General features: G+C 42.2%; 1 protein-coding gene across 3 annotated transcripts; it reads right to left on the bottom strand.

Annotated features, from left to right (window-relative positions):
• Positions 1–240: 240 nt before the first annotated feature.
• LOC130518562 (versican core protein-like) lies at positions 241–15,931 on the bottom strand. Of its 3 annotated transcripts, none has more exons than XM_057021264.1 (14): positions 15,312–15,918; positions 11,025–11,104; positions 10,519–10,896; positions 9,868–10,042; positions 9,634–9,761; positions 8,875–9,168; positions 7,941–8,795; positions 5,013–7,385; positions 2,477–2,590; positions 2,214–2,372; positions 2,057–2,139; positions 1,483–1,627; positions 1,227–1,409; positions 241–875 (listed from the first exon to the last, which is right to left on the bottom strand). In XM_057021264.1, exons 1-14 carry the CDS (start codon positions 15,350–15,352, stop codon positions 766–768), a joined length of 5,118 nt encoding a protein of 1,705 aa, XP_056877244.1. In that variant the 5' UTR covers positions 15,353–15,918; the 3' UTR covers positions 241–765. The 3 variants fall into 3 exon arrangements, 2 of the variants coding, with proteins under 2 accessions (XP_056877244.1, XP_056877245.1); XM_057021265.1 differs by having other exon boundaries at positions 15,333–15,916; XR_008948076.1 differs by lacking the exons at positions 241–875; positions 1,227–1,409; positions 1,483–1,627 and having other exon boundaries at positions 5,140–7,385; positions 15,312–15,931.
• Positions 15,932–17,374: the final 1,443 nt, after the last annotated feature.

Below are 17,374 nucleotides of genomic sequence, written 5' to 3'. Positions count from 1 at the left end.
CCTATATGTAGCAGAGCTGATCCTTCCCTCATCTTTCCTCCCAGCAGCCCCGGTATGACGTCATGGCTTGGCTGGCAATGCCACTGGTGATGTGCATCTGGGACCATTGCTGCATCTGTTTCAAATCAGATGATGTGGATAAATTCTAGACATGACTTTATATCACTCTTTAAAACCTATATCCGATAATTCTAGCTATCAAGGATTCCACGCCGTGATACGGATAAAATAAGAGAACAGTTTATTCTTTGTTCTGTTCTGCAAAACTTTATTACAACATAAAGCTGAACAAAACAGCGTCTTTTGGAAACAAATTATAGGCCCTGAAACGGATAATCTGTGTAATGCATGATACGACTGGCCATTGTGCTTTGATTCTTGAAAGAAGTAAAGATTTTTTTTCTGGATACAAACAGCTCGTACAGAGTTCCCACAGATTAGCACCGTGTGTTTAAAAAGGACCACAAAGGCAACTGTAATGCTGCTTTAGAGCTGACACAGTGATTTACATTTCAGAATCTTTTAGACCTTTGTTCTGTTTGTCACTAAACAACATTCTTACAAACTAATGAAAACAACACTGGAAAAATATCACAAAAAACATGAAATTAAGAATACTGGCGTGATCTTCTGTGCACTTTTCTTGGCTTCTACATGGGTCCCTACTTGCTGCTGGGCTGGTTTGTTCCACAGGTCAGAGCAGTCAATGCTTGTCCACTTGGCAACAGCAAAAGAATTTTAGCCAAGAAAAACAAAAACTGACTTTTAAAACTCGATGCCCCAGAACAGAGGCTTCTGTTTAGGGGTCACGTCTTCCTCAAAGTTACTGTTGGTCTCTGACGTCACTTCAGGATTCAGGGTTGGTGTTCCAGGCTCTGAGAATCAGATTGTAATAAATCAGCCAAAAGTAATTAGAAAAATAAATACCATTAGTAATAGACAAAATAGAACAGCAGATAATGGCTACATAATAGAGGAAAGCCTAAGCAATTGGAATTAGTATAATAAAAGTTAGGATGATGGAGGTTCTGGACCTCCATTGACAGAAGGTTAGCAGCATCAATTTTATTCCTACTGTTGAGATTAAGTGAATAATTAAATGTTTGTCTGAAACAAGGAGATGGGGCATATCCAAGAGACTCATGTCTGTTGTCTGTCTTGAAAAGGCCCAAACAACTTGACTAATAATACATGGACTTAAGGGGACTGAATGACCCCGAGCTCACCGGGGACACACAGGACCTGCGGCCTCTCCCACCTGCCCGTTGGCAGGCACCTGACCAGAGGACTCAGCCTCTGATGGTAACCGAGAGCACAGCGATAACGCACAACGGCGTCCGTCTCGTATCGCTGTCGAACCTTCCCAAAAATGGAGGTGTTTCGGACTTTGGGTGGCGGTCCGCACGAGGCTGTGGAAGATTCAAGTCCTGGTTAAACTACGAAGCATGACGCCTTGAAGGAAACGCGCCTGCTGTTACTCACAGGTGCTTCTCTTGCAGGTGTAAGCGAGGTGATAGTTGCAGGGCACGTCACTCCAGCGTCCTCCATCGTGCCACACCATCACTACGCAGTCCTCACCTGACAGGAAATAGCTGTCGGGCTGCCCCCTGTACCAGTTCTCATACAGCTGCGTGCACCAAGAACAGAGATTAGAAGGATCATAACACAGAGGAACACGGTGCTCTTGTTGTCTTCCTGATTGCTTTTAAATGAATGAAATCTTTGTTCAGAGCCTGATTTCTTCTCCTTCTCTGGGGCATGCAGATTCAATTCAATTCAGCTTTATTTATAAGGCGTATGTCACAATCAAGATTGTCTGGAGGTACTTAACAGGAACCCAGAATGTGACCCCTCAAACAAGGAAGGAAAATCTCCCTTTTAACAGGAAGAAACCCTGAGCAGGCCCAGGCTCATACAGGGGCCCTCCGGTATGGCAAGTGGGAAGGACTGAAACAGGATCGGGAGGGTCACTGGGACTGATTAGCAGGTCAACGCGTGGGTGATTTAATGGTGTCGTGTTTGTAGTTAGTATGTTATATTTATTCAGGTTGCTTACCAGCGGGCTCCCGTCGGACCAGCGGAAATCGTCCTCAACTGTTTTATCATTCAAACCAGTCCACTGATACTCTTTATAATTGCCTGGAGAGGACAGAAGACATGCGCTCAGTGAAACGTTCACATACATGGGGCCGAGCACCAGCACCTGGACTTACTGTTGATGTAACTCTGTTCCTCAGGGCTCATGACGGACACCAGGTGAGCCCCCAGCATGCGACAGTGCTGCTCAGCAACCTCCCAGCTCAGACGCTGGCTGAAGTGTCGGTAGCAGAAACCCTGAAATTTGTCCCAGCCTGGCTCGCATCGCTCTAAGTCTGGAAACAAAGCAGAGGACAGGCGGGGGTGTCAGGACTGTGCTGTCTGTCATCGGATGGAGGCCCGACCCAATGTCCACCCCATGAGAGCAAAGCCCGCTCACCATTCTGACAGAAGTCGCCACCATATGTTGGTAAACAGAGACAGGTAACCTCCCCATTACGATCAGTACAAGTGCCCCCATTGAGACAGGGGTCATCGGCACACAGGTCTGAAACTACAGGAAATGGGGATTTATAGCAAAAATGCTGCTGGAAATAGACAAAAGCAGAGTCTGTGATTAGATATAGAGCTGAAACATCAAGAATTAAGGTAGAAGTTTAGAATTTCCTGCTTTCGAAAGAGTTGATTAATGAAGATTGGAAATGTGCAAAGGTTTTTGTAAACGCGTGAAAAACGTGATTTATTACAGGTCACTGGCTCAGATAAGAACATGGAGAAACGTCAGGCTGCGCGTGAGACTACAGATGGCAGCAGAGGACCAACTTCAGAGAATCCCCCCGTCACACGCTGCAGCTCCTCTTCATCACTTCAAATATTCTCCATTCCATCCGCCCTTTAACCCGTCACTCTTTCCATTGAGTTTCAGTAATTTAATTTTAACATCAATTCTCCTGTTTCTGGTGCCGTGGAATTTAAATTTGCAGAATCGAAACGATTAAGTGTGACAAAACAACTACTGATCGGTATAAATTTTTGTTGTGGTCGTCAGAAAATACGTAAATAATGATGCAATTTGTCTCGCGACTCTTCACTTAGTTTTAAAACTTAAATGTGACCATTACTAACATGTTGAAACATCAGTCCAAACAGATTATTTCAAACATTTCAAAAATGCATACATTTATATTAATACGTTTAATAGGAAAATGCAATAAGATGAAATATTCCACTTAGTTTGGAGGATTACATGTTCAAAATAAACACAGGGTTCATTGATTGAGGCAACTGCAGTCAAAAAAAAGGTCTCTGAAATTATGAGCTCCTGTTTTATTTTCTAAATTTGTGAAAATGATGGCAGAATCGAGGCATGTTTGGCCGAACTGGAGTGACCCATTTTTGTGGTTCTGGTCCCCCCCGACACTCGGTAAACAGATCTGTTGCATTGTCTGTCATTACACTGCAGACTATCATACTGTTCAGAAATCTTTCTTCTGCCGCAGTTTGCGTACGGATGTAATGACAAGGTTACACAAGTCAGACGAGAATGACATGCACTTAAAATAAAACCATCATTCATGTTTTGTTTTTTTTAAATATGGATTCATGCAGCAGGATGGACCTTGGATCACATTATAGACCCTTCAGAAAAATGTTTGCCTGTTTTCTTTAACTATAAAGTCATTAACTTATTAGAAGGCACTAACATAAGCAGGTGGTTTGAACTATTGTCCTTTTTTTCTCTTTATTTGGTGTGTTTACAATGGTTCGGTGAAAAAAGTGTTATTAAATGAGGCGAAATAGCTAAATTAATCTGTGTGCTCAGGCACGATTATAATATTTCTTAATGATTCAGTGAATAAAATCTTCCCAACTTTAGGTTGGCTTTCTCAGAGAAACAATAGTATGAGCGATAATAATGACATCTCCTCAAAACAGTCTTTTTTATAATTGTAACGTTTTTAACTTTACAATTAGCTACAATTTCCTACGTTTAAACTCCTTCTTTCTAAAGCAACACTGTTTGATGACGCCCTTACAACAGACTAATTAAAGCTACTTTCCAAAATATTTTTCTATATTTTCAAAGTAATAGAAGCCAATAATTTTGTGTTTCTATTTGGGGTCACAGGGGTGTTGGAGTGTGTCCCAGTAATCACTGGGAAAGTCACTAGTCACTAGTCCATCACACACACACACACACACACACACACACACACACACACACACACACACACACATAAATAAAAATAAACATTTAGTAAATGCGGCATTTTTGTGCTTAAAAACACGACACTGTTGACACACGACATGAACAATATCTGTGTATAACTCTTCTGCCAGTGAATTATCTGAGACAATCACAACAGTTTTAAAATGTGTTAACTAGATACTGACATTGGGTATTTTCTCTATTGCTAGCGACACGATTGCCTTCAACATAGCTGATTACATTCAGCTAAAGTTCTTCTACCAGGTTATTTCTAACTCACTGGTTAAAAAAAAGTTATGATTAATTTGCACTTTTTGGTGCAAACACGTCTTCTCAAGTGCATAAAATCCATTAATGACAAGAGACAAAAATGGTTTAGTAGTAGTACAGGAAACACTCAAATACACATTCATGTAACCATGCAAGGGTTTGGAAATACTTCACAGAAGTCAGAGAACTCATGCACAAAAAGATTGGGTGACTGACAAACAGGACCTGTCCAGTGTGAGTATCTTGAGAGGAAAATTTGGGTCTCAAGGACAGAAGTGAAGAGTGTTTAAGATGAACTGGGAAGAGTCAGAAGGGTGAGTGGGTTGTCTGAGAAAAAAGGGGAAACAAACATGGGGGAGGATGGTGGGTGTGGGGTATTTTACAATAAATGGAGCAAAAGCCAGGTTGGGAAAGAGGCCCGGTGGATTTTAGTGCATCATTACACTGAGTAGCAAGTAGAGGATGGTTAGGCTGATGAGAGTGGCATTAACATTACCTGAAGCTCTCCCTGTATTGCCTACAACTGCCCCCTCATTGGGCAATATATGCAGGGTGGGTTGCTGGGTGAGACTAAATTCAACATCCACCAGACCTTGATCTACTGGTGGAATGAAGGTTGTCACCTTTTGGGGCTCAGTTGTTGGGTGGTAAACCTTTGGCGTTGAGGTGGTGGGACTCCAGGCACCTCTAGACCAGTGTGTTGTGCCTGTGAAGCGAGAGCTGGTCACCCTCACGGTAGCAGCAGAGGGTTTCGTTCTTGTAGAAGAAGAACTGTGAGTTGTTGTGGAGGTGACAGGGGAGGTTTTTCTACTGTATTCTAGATGATTAAGGTGCTGTTGTGGTCCAACTGTGGTGGTCAGCAAAGCCCAAGATGATTTTTGTGAAGTGACAGGAAAAACCCCAAGGTTGTCATCCATTGTTGGGGAAACATATGTTGAACTTTCATCGGATTCCTCTTCTAGAGCTGAGGAAATGTTATTGTCTTCTTCTATGGCAGGGTATGTATTAGCATGGTCTTCATGGGTTGGAGAAATATTAGTACCTCCTTCCAGTATTGGGAAAACATTAGTGCTCTCTTCTAGAGTTGAATAAATACCAGTAGTTGTGTCCCCTCCGTGGAATATAGACTCATCACTGTTGGCTTCTATGCTTGGGTGAAAAACTGTGTGTCTTTCATTGGTTTTGGACTTATTACTGTTGTCTTTTATGGTTGGGTAAATATTTGTGTACCCTCCATGGGTTGGGGACTTGTTACTATTGTCTTCTGTAGTGGGGTAAATATTTGTGAACCCTCCATGGGTTGTGGACTTGTTACTATTGTCTTCTATGGAGGGGTAAATAATGGTTGGGGATACTTTGCTCTCGTCTTCTATGGTTGGGTAAATATTTGTGTACCCTTCATTGGTTGGGGATGTATTGCTCTTGTCTTCTATGTTTGAGTAAATATTTGTGTACCCTTCATGGGTTGAGGACATAATACTATCATCTTCTATGGTTGTATAAATACTTATGTCCCTTTCATGGTTTGGTGACATATTGCTGTCTGCTTCTGTGGTTGGGTAAATGCTTATATCCCCTTCATGGGTTGGGTAAGTGTTTGTTGCTGGGGAAATATTAGTGCCCTCCTTGAACGTTTGAGAAATATTAATGCCCTCTTCTGGGGTTAAGGAAATATTAGTGCCCTCCTTTGGGGTTACGGAGATATTAGTGTCCTCTGGTAAGGTTAGGGAAGTATTAGTATCCTCTTGTGGGATTAGGGTAATATTAGTCCCCTCCTGTGAGGTTGGGGAAATATTAGTGCCCTTTTGTGAGGTTGGGGAAATAGTAGTGCCCTCTTCTGGGTTTGGGATAATTTCAAGTTCTTCTTTCTGGGTCAATGTTGCCAAAGGAGCTTCTTCTTTAGGAGTTTGGGTAATCGCAAATTCAGTTGAGGAGATGATTTCTGTATTGTTTTCATATGTTTCATGAACTTTATTTTCTTCATTTTGAGCAACTGTTGGCAAAATGTCCAGTTCCCTTTCAGGGGTTGGAGATGTAGCTTCTTCAAAGATAAGACCTGTTTCAGTGGTTCCTTGTTGATATGCTTCTTCCTGGGTTGGAGCTACATAAGTTTCCTCTTCCAGCGACATCAAGGTATCAGGTTTACCTGTAATTGTTGGAGAAACTGTTTTTTCTATTGGTGAAACTGTTGGTGTAGCTGTAGTATCTTCTGTAAAACTATGGGTAGGGATGCTTTTGTCTTCCAGTGAAGAGATGTCTCCAAGAGTTGATGTAACGTTATTTTCATCTTCAAAAGCTCGAGAAATTGTAACCTCGTCATCAAGAGTTGTGTTCAGATTACCTTCTTCTGTTGTGATTTGGCTAAGATTACCATCTCTAATACTTGGATAAACCTTCACATCTTCTGCAAACATTGCAGTAACGGTTTCGGGTTCGAGTCCACTTGCCTCTTCAAACTGAACGGTCTGAGAATCCAAGTAAATTCTGTAGCCTGAAATTGCTGTAGCAGTATCTGAGAACTGGGAGGCATTTAAGACCTCCAGAGACTCTGTGGTAGCTACATTTATTTCAGAAAAGAGGTGTGCTGGGTTATTATCATTTTCCAATGTGCTTGTGTCTTTAGTTTCTAGACTTGTACTTCCTTCCAGTTTGGAAACTGAGGACTCCCATAAGTGCGATACTGTGGAGAGGCTGTCCAGGCTGGGTTTATCGGAATGATCGGAACCAGATGAGCTAGTCCACATGGCGGGTGAGGTCTGTGATTTGGTGGCAGAACTGCTAGCTGATGCAGGAGGTGTTGGATGAGTTAGGAAGCTAGAAGTCTCTGATGTTGGAATAATGCTGACAACACTGATATTTTCGTCTTCCTCTGGAAAAGGGGATAAAACACAGAGCTGTAATTACATTTGTCCTTCTATAAAAAGGTTTTAATGATAAAAGAACAGTCAGATGTAGAAGTAAATCTAAATGTATGCATATTTACACATGTATTGTTTATAGATCTAGTTGATACAGGTCTATTCAATGATAAGACACAATGCTCATGTTATGAAATAAAAGGATTAGGATTGTTAAAGTAGAGGAACCTTTGGAAAATCTATATGATGATGATTTTCATTTGAACTCTGGTGTTAGTAATAATTTGGACTTTTTTACATTACAATTTTGAAAATTAATGTATTTTTTCACATATGCGTCACATTTTGTGGACACAAGAGGATGAAAATCAGAAAAAATTACATTTGTTTATAAAATGTTTGTTATCTATAATTTTCTTAAACACATTTTCTATTTTTTTGATGACTGCTGCTAAAATCTACTGCATTTTTTTTAACACCTTGGGTCTCAATTTGTAGTGTTTTTAATATGTTTTGCTGCTGTAGCTTCATATTGATCACGGTAGTTTATTTTACGTGTAAAGTACCTTGCGACGCATCTCCAGATCCATCCAGAGGTGCCCATATTGAGGATTGGTTCTTGATGGAAGATATCATCATTTCTGCAGTTTGGGTAATAAGTTCATCATCTTCTTTTGAGGCCTGTGTTGAAAGAAACATCTGGAGAGGAACATTGACTGTTGCCTCCTCAAGCTTCATCTGAACCTTTGGGTCAAGGGTCACATTCCAGACACTCTCCTCTTGATCGCCTTCCTTCTTCTTGTTATGATGTTGTGTTCTGCTGACATTTATATTGGTCATTTCTATTTCATGGGAATCATTTGTCCTCTGAGGTGTTTCTGTTTCATTTTTCAAATTTCTATCTGCAACTGTTGGCTCCTGCGTGTCAGATTCATACGTCGATTTAACAAATTTTGTGGCGCTCTTTGTATCAGCTTCCTGAAACGTGAGGTTAAAGATGTGGTGGGAGTCCGTCTTGTTGTAAACACTGGGCTGCAGTGATGTGTTCTGTGGGGAATCATAGACTTCTGTGGCGTCTGTGGTGCCTTTCTCAAGCACTGTGGGATGCTGGGGGTCAAAGCTAATTTCTGCTGGATATGCAGTAGCATGCAGTTGCTGAAGCTGCTCCCCTACAGGTGAACTAGAGGGTAAAAACTCTGTTGTGTCTGATAATGTTGGCTGGAAATCCACCAGATATTCCTCAGAAGAGCTGAGGTAAAAAGGGATGGATTCCACCACCTGTTGGGCTTTCAGCTCTACTTCTGCATGCTGGTTCAGTTGCAGTTCTTGATCAGTTTCTGTAAGAATGACCACATCTTGTCCGCTGTTCTCATGGTCTGGGGTGTTATCACCCACAGAGTCTATGCGGGTGTTTCCATTATCTGTAGACAGCAAACAAAGGATTAAAATAAACATTTATTAAATGCGTCGCCACTATTACACCCAAAACAACATACTCACCCTTGAAACAATACGCATCATAACGGCTGTTTTGATCAGGGAACCCAGTTTGGTTCCTAAAGCGGTACAGAGTTCTGACACCCGCCCGAGGTCCTCCACACCGATCTCTAGGGATCGTGATGGGATAGCGGACACTTCCATCAGAAAGCCACCCAGGACTACAGTGGTCCAAACCTTCACTCCACGCCAAGTACAGTTGTGCTGTCGAAGCCAGCTCTGCTCCTGCTGTTCTGCAATAAGCCTGTGCATCATCAAAGGACAACTTCCGGGGGACAGAGTCATGAAACACCACCCCTGCAAACACAAAAACAGGTTGGTTTTACCTCATGCATGTTTGTATATGTTTGTATATTCATCTGAGTGGCAACAGGGTCAGTTTTAAAGAAATACAACATTTCATTCTTTTACTATGCAGACGATGTACAAATGTGCATGCCTATAAAGTCCATTGGTAAAAGGTCTTTGCACCCTCGCTTCAATCCCTTACATGGTGAAAAGAAATGGTTGTATTCCAATTTTGAGAAAATAAGACAGTGACAGGCCGAGCTGAGCTTGTTGCCAAAGGTGCTATTGAATTTGATCAAAACCATCGTTATCACCGTTATTTTGTTCCATATTTGTTGTGAGATGTAAACTACTTGGTTCATGTAACTATGCTTAACTGATGTTAATGTAAACTGAAAATGACAAAAATCCTGTATAACTCTACACTTGTCAAACATTGATCTCAAAAAGATTTGAACGTTAGAAAATTCTTACCGTGCATTTCTTCAACATAACAATAAACGTCAAATAATTCATCGGGATTCATCGTTCCATAGTTCCTCACACCTGGATGGCCATGCATGTCTCCATAACAACCACGACGTGGCACTTGGATTGGGTACCTACGAAGCATATTAACCATTTTTATGCGAAGGTAATGCTGCCAAGTCTATAGGTAGAAATCAAGTTTATTTGAATGTCTTGGGGGTAAGAAGACTTTGTATGTACCTAACAGACTGGTCAGCCAGCCAGCCTGCATCACACTGCTCATAGCCATCATGAAAGGCGGCTAGCAGCTGCTCAGGAGAGGCAATTTGTGCCCCAACTGCCTCACAAGCTTCCTGGGCCTGAGAGAAGGACAATTCATAGCGGCCAGAGTCGTCCCTATAGTGGAATACAACCCCTAAAGACACATACAGGTATATTGAACACAACTGGAAGTCTACCACAATAAAACTACTCAAACAACCAATTCTTCATACAAGCTTCATAATACTCCAGCAGTTGGTTTAATTACAAACTAGCAGCCCGTATCTAGCCAGACAAAAGGAACATTTACCTTTCATGTGCCTTAGTTGTTTGGTTTTTTTTTTTGTTAAGAACGTCCACAAAGATCAAGTGGAATTCTAGACAGTGATATTTTTATTTGATATTCTTAACTTAATGTGACAGCTGACTAAATGTTTGTCCTGGTGCACCATTTTTTGCCCTGATTTCAGTCTATTAATAGCCATTTTAAAGGGTTCTGGTGATAAGAGAGAAAGCAAGACTTCTCAAAATAAACTTTAAGAATTATTTTAGCGATAAAGCCGTGGCATAATCAGGTCAGACTGTTAGCATTCGTTATGTGAAGTCATGAAATTAAGACATTTTCGTTACCTTTGACCTTGAGTTCTATGACATCACTGCTATCCTCCAGGCCATGCTGCACCTCGCAGCGATAGTGACCCGAGTCGCTGGAGCGTAGATCTCCAAGCCACAGCGCCGCATCGTGAGGGGAGGAAGTGTAATTGAGCCAGACGGACCGGTCGCTGTACGCCTCGTTTACCTTTATTCTTTGACCTTGTGCCACCAAGATCTGCGTCTCAATTCCGCCGGACACCACGGACCATTTGACCCGTGGTTCGACGGGAGAAGAGGAGGAGGGAGCAGGTGAGGAGGACAGAGTTACCGAGCAGGGGATGGAGATGGAGCTGCCCAGTGAGGAGGAAATGGGACTTGAGTGTGGGATGTTCACCTGGAGCTGCTGGAAATCATCTGTTTGGGGTAAAAATCAGGATCTTCCCTTAGTTTCCCTTAAATCTGTGTTTTTATTTTACGCCCTTGTACCCAATTGATAAAGAAAACAACAGTGACAGTCAGAAATAATTGGATTGAGTCCGTACCGAATGCATATGGAGTTTGGGTGGGGAAGCCCAGAGCTAGATGACAGACTGCGGTGAAGAGTGGAAGAATTCGGGCGCATCTGCGGAAAAACACAGAAAAGATTCCGATAAAAATGGACAAGACAATTCTGAAGTGAATGTAGGAATGACTGCTAATGGGGCTTATTATTATTGATTAGTCATTGATTAGGCTATTCATTAGTCATTTGTGTCATATCATTTGCTATGTACCTTTATGCAGATGATTACAGATTATTACTTCTATACAGATTATACTTGATACACACAAGCCTTGTAATTTGTTGTACTTAACATGTGTCACTATTGCATAAAAATTCCAACAAAATCTGAGTTAGAATTTATTCATCTTCAATATTTTTCTCTCAGAAAGTGTTTACACATCTTAAAAATCATAATAACACATTTAAACACAATACATTTAAATGAAAAGGTACAAGAGTGCAACACAATACAATCTGATGTGTAACTGTGACCAAACTCATCAAGCTCATTTTGCACGACAGCATTCTTTTTCTCTGTTCTGGTGATATTAATGCATCTAACAAACTATACTTGTCTGTGTATATAAGCCAGGCTCAACAGTCAGGCAAAACTCTCTGTCTTTGTATCTGACATCAACTGTGAAGTAAAAAGCCGAACTTCTGCAGTTTTCCAGGGAGCCCAGCTCCTGACCACAAGCTATTCATCACCTCCTGGAGCTAATGACACAGCGTCTCAGTCCAGCGGCATCCAGCCAGCTCTCTGTCACCAGTCTGGCCCTGTTCTTCACCCAGTAGCATCGAGGAAGCTGCAACTGTTCATTCATTATTAAGAAGCAGCACTTTAAAGACACCCGATAACTTTATCAGTGAAAAGCCATCAGACTTCTTAAGTTAAGCTCTTTTTTATTGTTTTTATTCTATTGATTTTATTGTTGCTCTTTTGAAAAGGTTTCTAGTTGTTCCTGTTTTTATAGTATTCATTACAGCTGTTGACCACTGTTCAACATGAGGAATTGATATGATACCGCTGCCCACCCAAGCGCAGAGAGGAGGTAATAAAGCTTCAATGACGGCTTCTGCACATTCTGTAGTCGTTACATTCGGTGGTGACATGAAAAAGATTATGCCCTGGTTTCTTTTTTTATCGTTTTAATATTTAACCTTACAAATCAGTGTATCAGCATATATCAAACAGATGGTCCGCATGTGCCGGCGCACCTCGCTAACAAATTAAAAGGTCCTCTTTGATTAGAGAATAACTGCGGTGTGTTTCCTGGCCAGCTGGGTGGACTCAGCAGAGCTGGTATCACTATTAGTATTCTTGACAAGGAAACATCTCACAAAAAGCGAGCAGTGGGCCAGGAGGACAGCTGCACACTGTGCTTTCACTTTTTACCAACTCCCTTACAAAAAGGCCTTAGGGGAAAATTAAAGGACAGGACACTGGCACGCTTGCTTGATATTTCTCTTTTTTTCCCCTCTGGATCTTTTCAGGGAGGAAAATGGAAGTTTTAAACCTCAGAAAACTCATTCTAAAGCAGACTGAATAAAAGAGCCGACCACATTAGTACGCAGCCCGCTGCTTCAAACGGCTGTCGCGAGTGTGCTTAAATGACTTTGTGCATTCAGTTTCATGTCAGAGCAGAAAGTCTCGGCTGTGGCTGCTCGTCCTCTGACTCGTTTAGGGTCGCATTTTTCTTTGGCTTCACAACACCGTGTTGTGGCAGCATGAAGGCATGAGTAACACGAAGCACGCGGAACAACCCCGGGATTTTCCTCATGGTGACATACAGTATACGATCAGAGCAACACTGATCAAGCCAGTTGAAAATACTGCTAGCTGTAAAAGTAACAACAGCATTTAATAGCGACCGGGGGCCTGCCCTTCTGCACTGGTGCCTCGTCTTCATCTCGTTTGCAGAAGGTCAGCTCGGCCGAAATGTCTTCACCAGCAAATATAACAGCAAATGTCTACAAATCAAGTTTTAACCAAGTCAGGCATAAAGACACGGTGCTGGGAGGTCTAACGCTGAGGTGGAAACAGTTGTGGCACCGCTAACATTAGGATGAAGTCATAAGATTGACATCAACACAAAAAAAAAGGTCTGGGAACATTTAGTTGGAAATTCGAGCTCTTCTCTGTGAATCTATGATAGGGTGGGCAGTTCCCCCCTGTCAGGGTCTTTTCAAAGTGTAGCTCAAGAACACCCCAACAAAGAGGAAAATCACTGGTCGATGTACCCTGACTGAAGCCCCGCCCCCTAACCACGCCCGAGGAAACTGGTACTTGTCACTTTAATCGCCACACATCATATAAATCGCTTTATGTGCACCCAAGTTGAAAATAGAAATATCGGAGGAAACATTGCAAAACTACACATAACATATTTGGTGGGCAGAGGAAATCTTGTGATTGGCTGTTAAACAATTACTGCTAACTCACTTAGCCACGCAGCTACAATAAAGTCCAGAAGCTGCCAGAGTCACATGAAACTACAGTACATTTTGTGCAATTTCTGCTCGTTTATTCGCTGAGCTTAAAAGACAACAGCACAGTGACTTTACACAAACGCTGTGCACAGGTTTGTTAACCCTGCAAGCTGCTCCATGAGGCCATGATGTGGGGAAACAGTTCACGGGAGGTAAGTTGTGTTACGTCTTTTAGGAATTTAGGATGATTTCAAGACTGTTAAAATCATCATTTCAAGTTTCCAAGCTTCTTCATCGCCTGTCGTAAAATGAACAAAGTAATAACTCCACACCACTGACTTCCTGCGCACATCACATGGACCGTCTGTTTTCAGAGCAGAGCTGAGGTCTGAAATGATAATGAGCAGGAGCATGCGAGAAGCCTGCTCACTGACGGCTAAACAGTGAGCATTAACAACCAACACCCACCTTGAGCCACCAGCTCCCCTTATAATCCACAGTTTTAGAGGGGGAAAAAAGCAGTTTCTGCCTACTTGATGAGTCAAAACGCTGCTTATGAGGACTGTCGGTCAGGTTTTAGGGGATCCTTTTAGACCTGAGGATTGTCCTGATCCTCAGGTGAGCATCAAGGACACTGGTTTGCCTCTTGTCTTTTAAAGAGGACTTTTGCAGTCGCCATCCTGGCTTTAGCTTTGGTGTACAGCAAGGTTCCATTTTAGGCCCGATTGTATTTTCTATATATCCACCTCCTTCGACGAGAAGTCTCATTTTACTCTTAAGCAGATGACACACAGCTATACTGAGATACTGAGGTAATGTTTAGCATCTCAAAAAGCAGTCCAGTGTTTCACAGGTCTCAGATCACTATCCAGATTAAAACCGACCCTCTCATGGTCTGACCTGAGGAAGTCACCCACACCTCCTGCAGGTCAGACTACTGCATCTCCATTCCATCCCGCATCTCCCAAAAGCCTCTTCCTCATTCATAATGAGTTCAAACCATAGGAGCGAGGCTTCTCTTGGCTTCTAATAGACACCGGAAGACACCCCATCAATCCGTTTTCCAAATAATTTTTGTTGAAACCATATGAATCAATCTGGGACCCTTCTGGGTGGTCCAAAGTTGAGGTGGAAGACTAAAGGGGACCAGGCTTTTGCTGTCAGGACGCCTCAATATAAAGGTCAGCGAATGCTTCCAAGTCGCCTCTTAAAGCCCACTCTTATAGGCAGCCTTCAGGATTATTTTTTTCATCATTTTGCTGTCACACATTTAAAACCGTAGAAAACACACAGATATCTTTAATGATATCAGTTCCAGAAGAATGGCTTAATCAGCGAATCTGCACAAGTTCACCACAGTCAGAACTGAACTGAAGTGATTGTTCTGAACTGTGCAGCAGTTTGCAGACATGCTTTTGCTTATCCAGCTTCTATCAAACCACATTTTATAAAAGTCCCTTTTGATAATTTTATCATAAAGTTTGTTCCCACCCTCTCTGTCTCTATACCTGAGGAATAAGCAGAATAAAGACAAACACTTCTTTAATCTTGTAAGACAAAGAGATTTAACAACACTAATGCTTTAATATTGCAATAAAAATAGAGACACACACACACAGGCGCTCATTAGAACTGATGCAGGCTGATGATGGTAAAATGAAAAGTCAAAGAGCTTCTGTGGGACCATCTACTCCATTTTTGCCCACCAGCTTTAAAGACATTTATTGGGGGAAAACTAATCACAATTTAAGGTTTTTCTGTGAGGACAGAAGCTGGTTTCCTGCAATAGTCTCATTAAATTACACTTTTATGTAAAAGAAAAAAAAAGAAAGAAAGAAAAGCGCGTGATACATACAAGCAAAACCTTAAAACGTACCGGATTCTTCTGGGCACCATCTCAGCGGACGGACTCCTCGTCAGCTGCGATCAGATTGCTGCAGTGCGACTCTCCTGTCTGGGGGACCGGCGGCTCTGATGCTCTGCGCAGGTATGAAGCAGCTGGACGCGTCCGAGCCGCTCCGGCAGAGAGGAGGGAGCTGATATAAAAGCCTGAACTGCCCACTTTTCTACCCGGGAGGCTGGAGGGAGATGGAGCGCGTCTCTCAAGTGGAGCTGGGAGGGATGGCTTTGAAATGAACACTTTTTTTTGGGCAGTCACGACCTGAGGGGCTGCGGCTGCAGGTACTATCGCACCGCGGGAAGGTGACACTGACAACCGCATTACGTCACTTGAACGGCGTGATATGCACGTTCTGCGTTTAGCACGTGTCGCCATGGTGATAACGAGATGCTCGATAGATGCTGGAGCAGTCCGTGAGTGAAGAGGACATGTCTGGCGCTGTGCATTTACACATATGATCTGAACCATAGCGTCAGAATGTTTCACTCTTTCAACTGATAAAGTGATAAAATCTGCTGGTCAAAGACTGTTTGGGAAATAACGACACACCTGGGTGCTGCCCCGCAGAGCTGACTGGCAGTACTGGAGCAAATGTGCACACATACACGTTTAAAAGTACAGGAATGCAATTTTCCTGCTGATACCCCTGTCAGCAGTGGAAAAACACAACATGGTCTTCGAAGTGGAATAAAAATAGAAGTTCTGCACCAATGATGTCATAAACCTTTTTTTTTAATTTTTTTTTTTTTAGCTTTGACTGCATACATTTAAGGAGAGGGTTGGTGGTAAATGTATGTTGTTTTAAAAATCCTATCTTCAGGAGGTAATTACTCAGGGAACAAAAAGAGAAGGGAAAGAAACTGATCATAATAATTAAATATTTTCTCCCTCAGGCTTATTCGCAGCTGCGATTGACAAAGAGAGGAAGAAAAAAGAGAGAAAATTGCTTCCTACCATTCCGCCTCTGTGAACCTGCAGAGAGACCTGCAGCAGAAAGCGAGGGGCGCTGCCAGAGCTCAACATCCTCAGCAGCTGTTTATTTATCTGCTCTATCTACTCTGACAGAACCAGTCTTGCATCCTAGTTCTAGTGATGAGGCAGCAGCGGTTTGAGGAATCTGACACCCAGAACCCAGCGAAGCTGCCTGGGGAGGACATGTTAAACCAGAGAGCGGACAAAGATCAGAAGTGTTTGTCAGCCCATCTAGATCTTCCCTAGTGTGTGAGAGAACCTCCTAGTCAACTTAGCAGAGAGGACAGATCAAAGTCACCTTTAAATTATGATAGAAAACAAAGAGAATGAGCACAGAATAACTCTAATTATTAAACTGGACTGATCCTTTGACCTTACAAATTGACAGGCCAAAGTGATGCATCAATAATTCTCATTTTAACTTAAAGTCATCACCCATTCAACAAACTATTGCTTCTCTTTAGGGTTTGATTTGCATGTATAGTTTCTAGATATTCCTTCGATGCAGGATTCACTTCAAACCCTCCACATGCAGCACATAGTTGGTAAATTGACCAAACGGTGCATAAAATTCAGGAAATGTTTGAGCCTTTTCTTCATATGAGAAGAATCCACTGACAGACACTAAATTAGATCAAACCTGGTTAAATGTCTGCGCCGCTAAGGCTACATTTTCCAGCAGCCTCCAGAACAGAACAGCCTATAATTAGACACTGTGATTATATTGTCGCTGAGCTTATTACCAAGCGAGTCAAGAGCAATGTTAAAATGCAGTTTTAAAGTGTCTTCAAATGTGCTGGGGAAGGGGGTTGATGTAATCAAACCTTTTACTTTTGGAAAATCTCATTAACCCGACTCAGACACTTACCTACGCCGCCAGGTGGTTTTTATATTAGACGACGTGGCTGAGAAGCACACTGTGACTCAGCTTGAATCCAGGGGGATATTTTATGTATTCCTAATGCTGCCTGAGTCATGTTCAGTGGCTTTCATTTAACTGGGTTACCAGAACTGCCGTCAACTTCCCACAAAGTGGAAATTACAAG

Source organism: Takifugu flavidus, chromosome 21 (assembly GCF_003711565.1).
Source record: "Takifugu flavidus isolate HTHZ2018 chromosome 21, ASM371156v2, whole genome shotgun sequence".
Lineage (NCBI taxonomy): Eukaryota > Metazoa > Chordata > Actinopteri > Tetraodontiformes > Tetraodontidae > Takifugu > Takifugu flavidus.
This window is presented reverse-complemented; position numbering and strand designations above follow the sequence as displayed.

Coding starts and splice junctions, on each gene's coding strand:
- LOC130518562 (XM_057021264.1), bottom strand. CDS start 15,352: ATGGTGCCCAGAAGAATCCGGTACGTTTTAAGGTTTTGCTT. Junction 10,043..10,518: donor CATAGAACTCAAGGTCAAAG/GTAACGAAAATG, acceptor ATGTGTCTTTAG/GGGTTGTATTCCACTATAGG. Junction 9,169..9,633: donor TTATGTTGAAGAAATGCACG/GTAAGAATTTTC, acceptor TTGTGTTTGCAG/GGGTGGTGTTTCATGACTCT.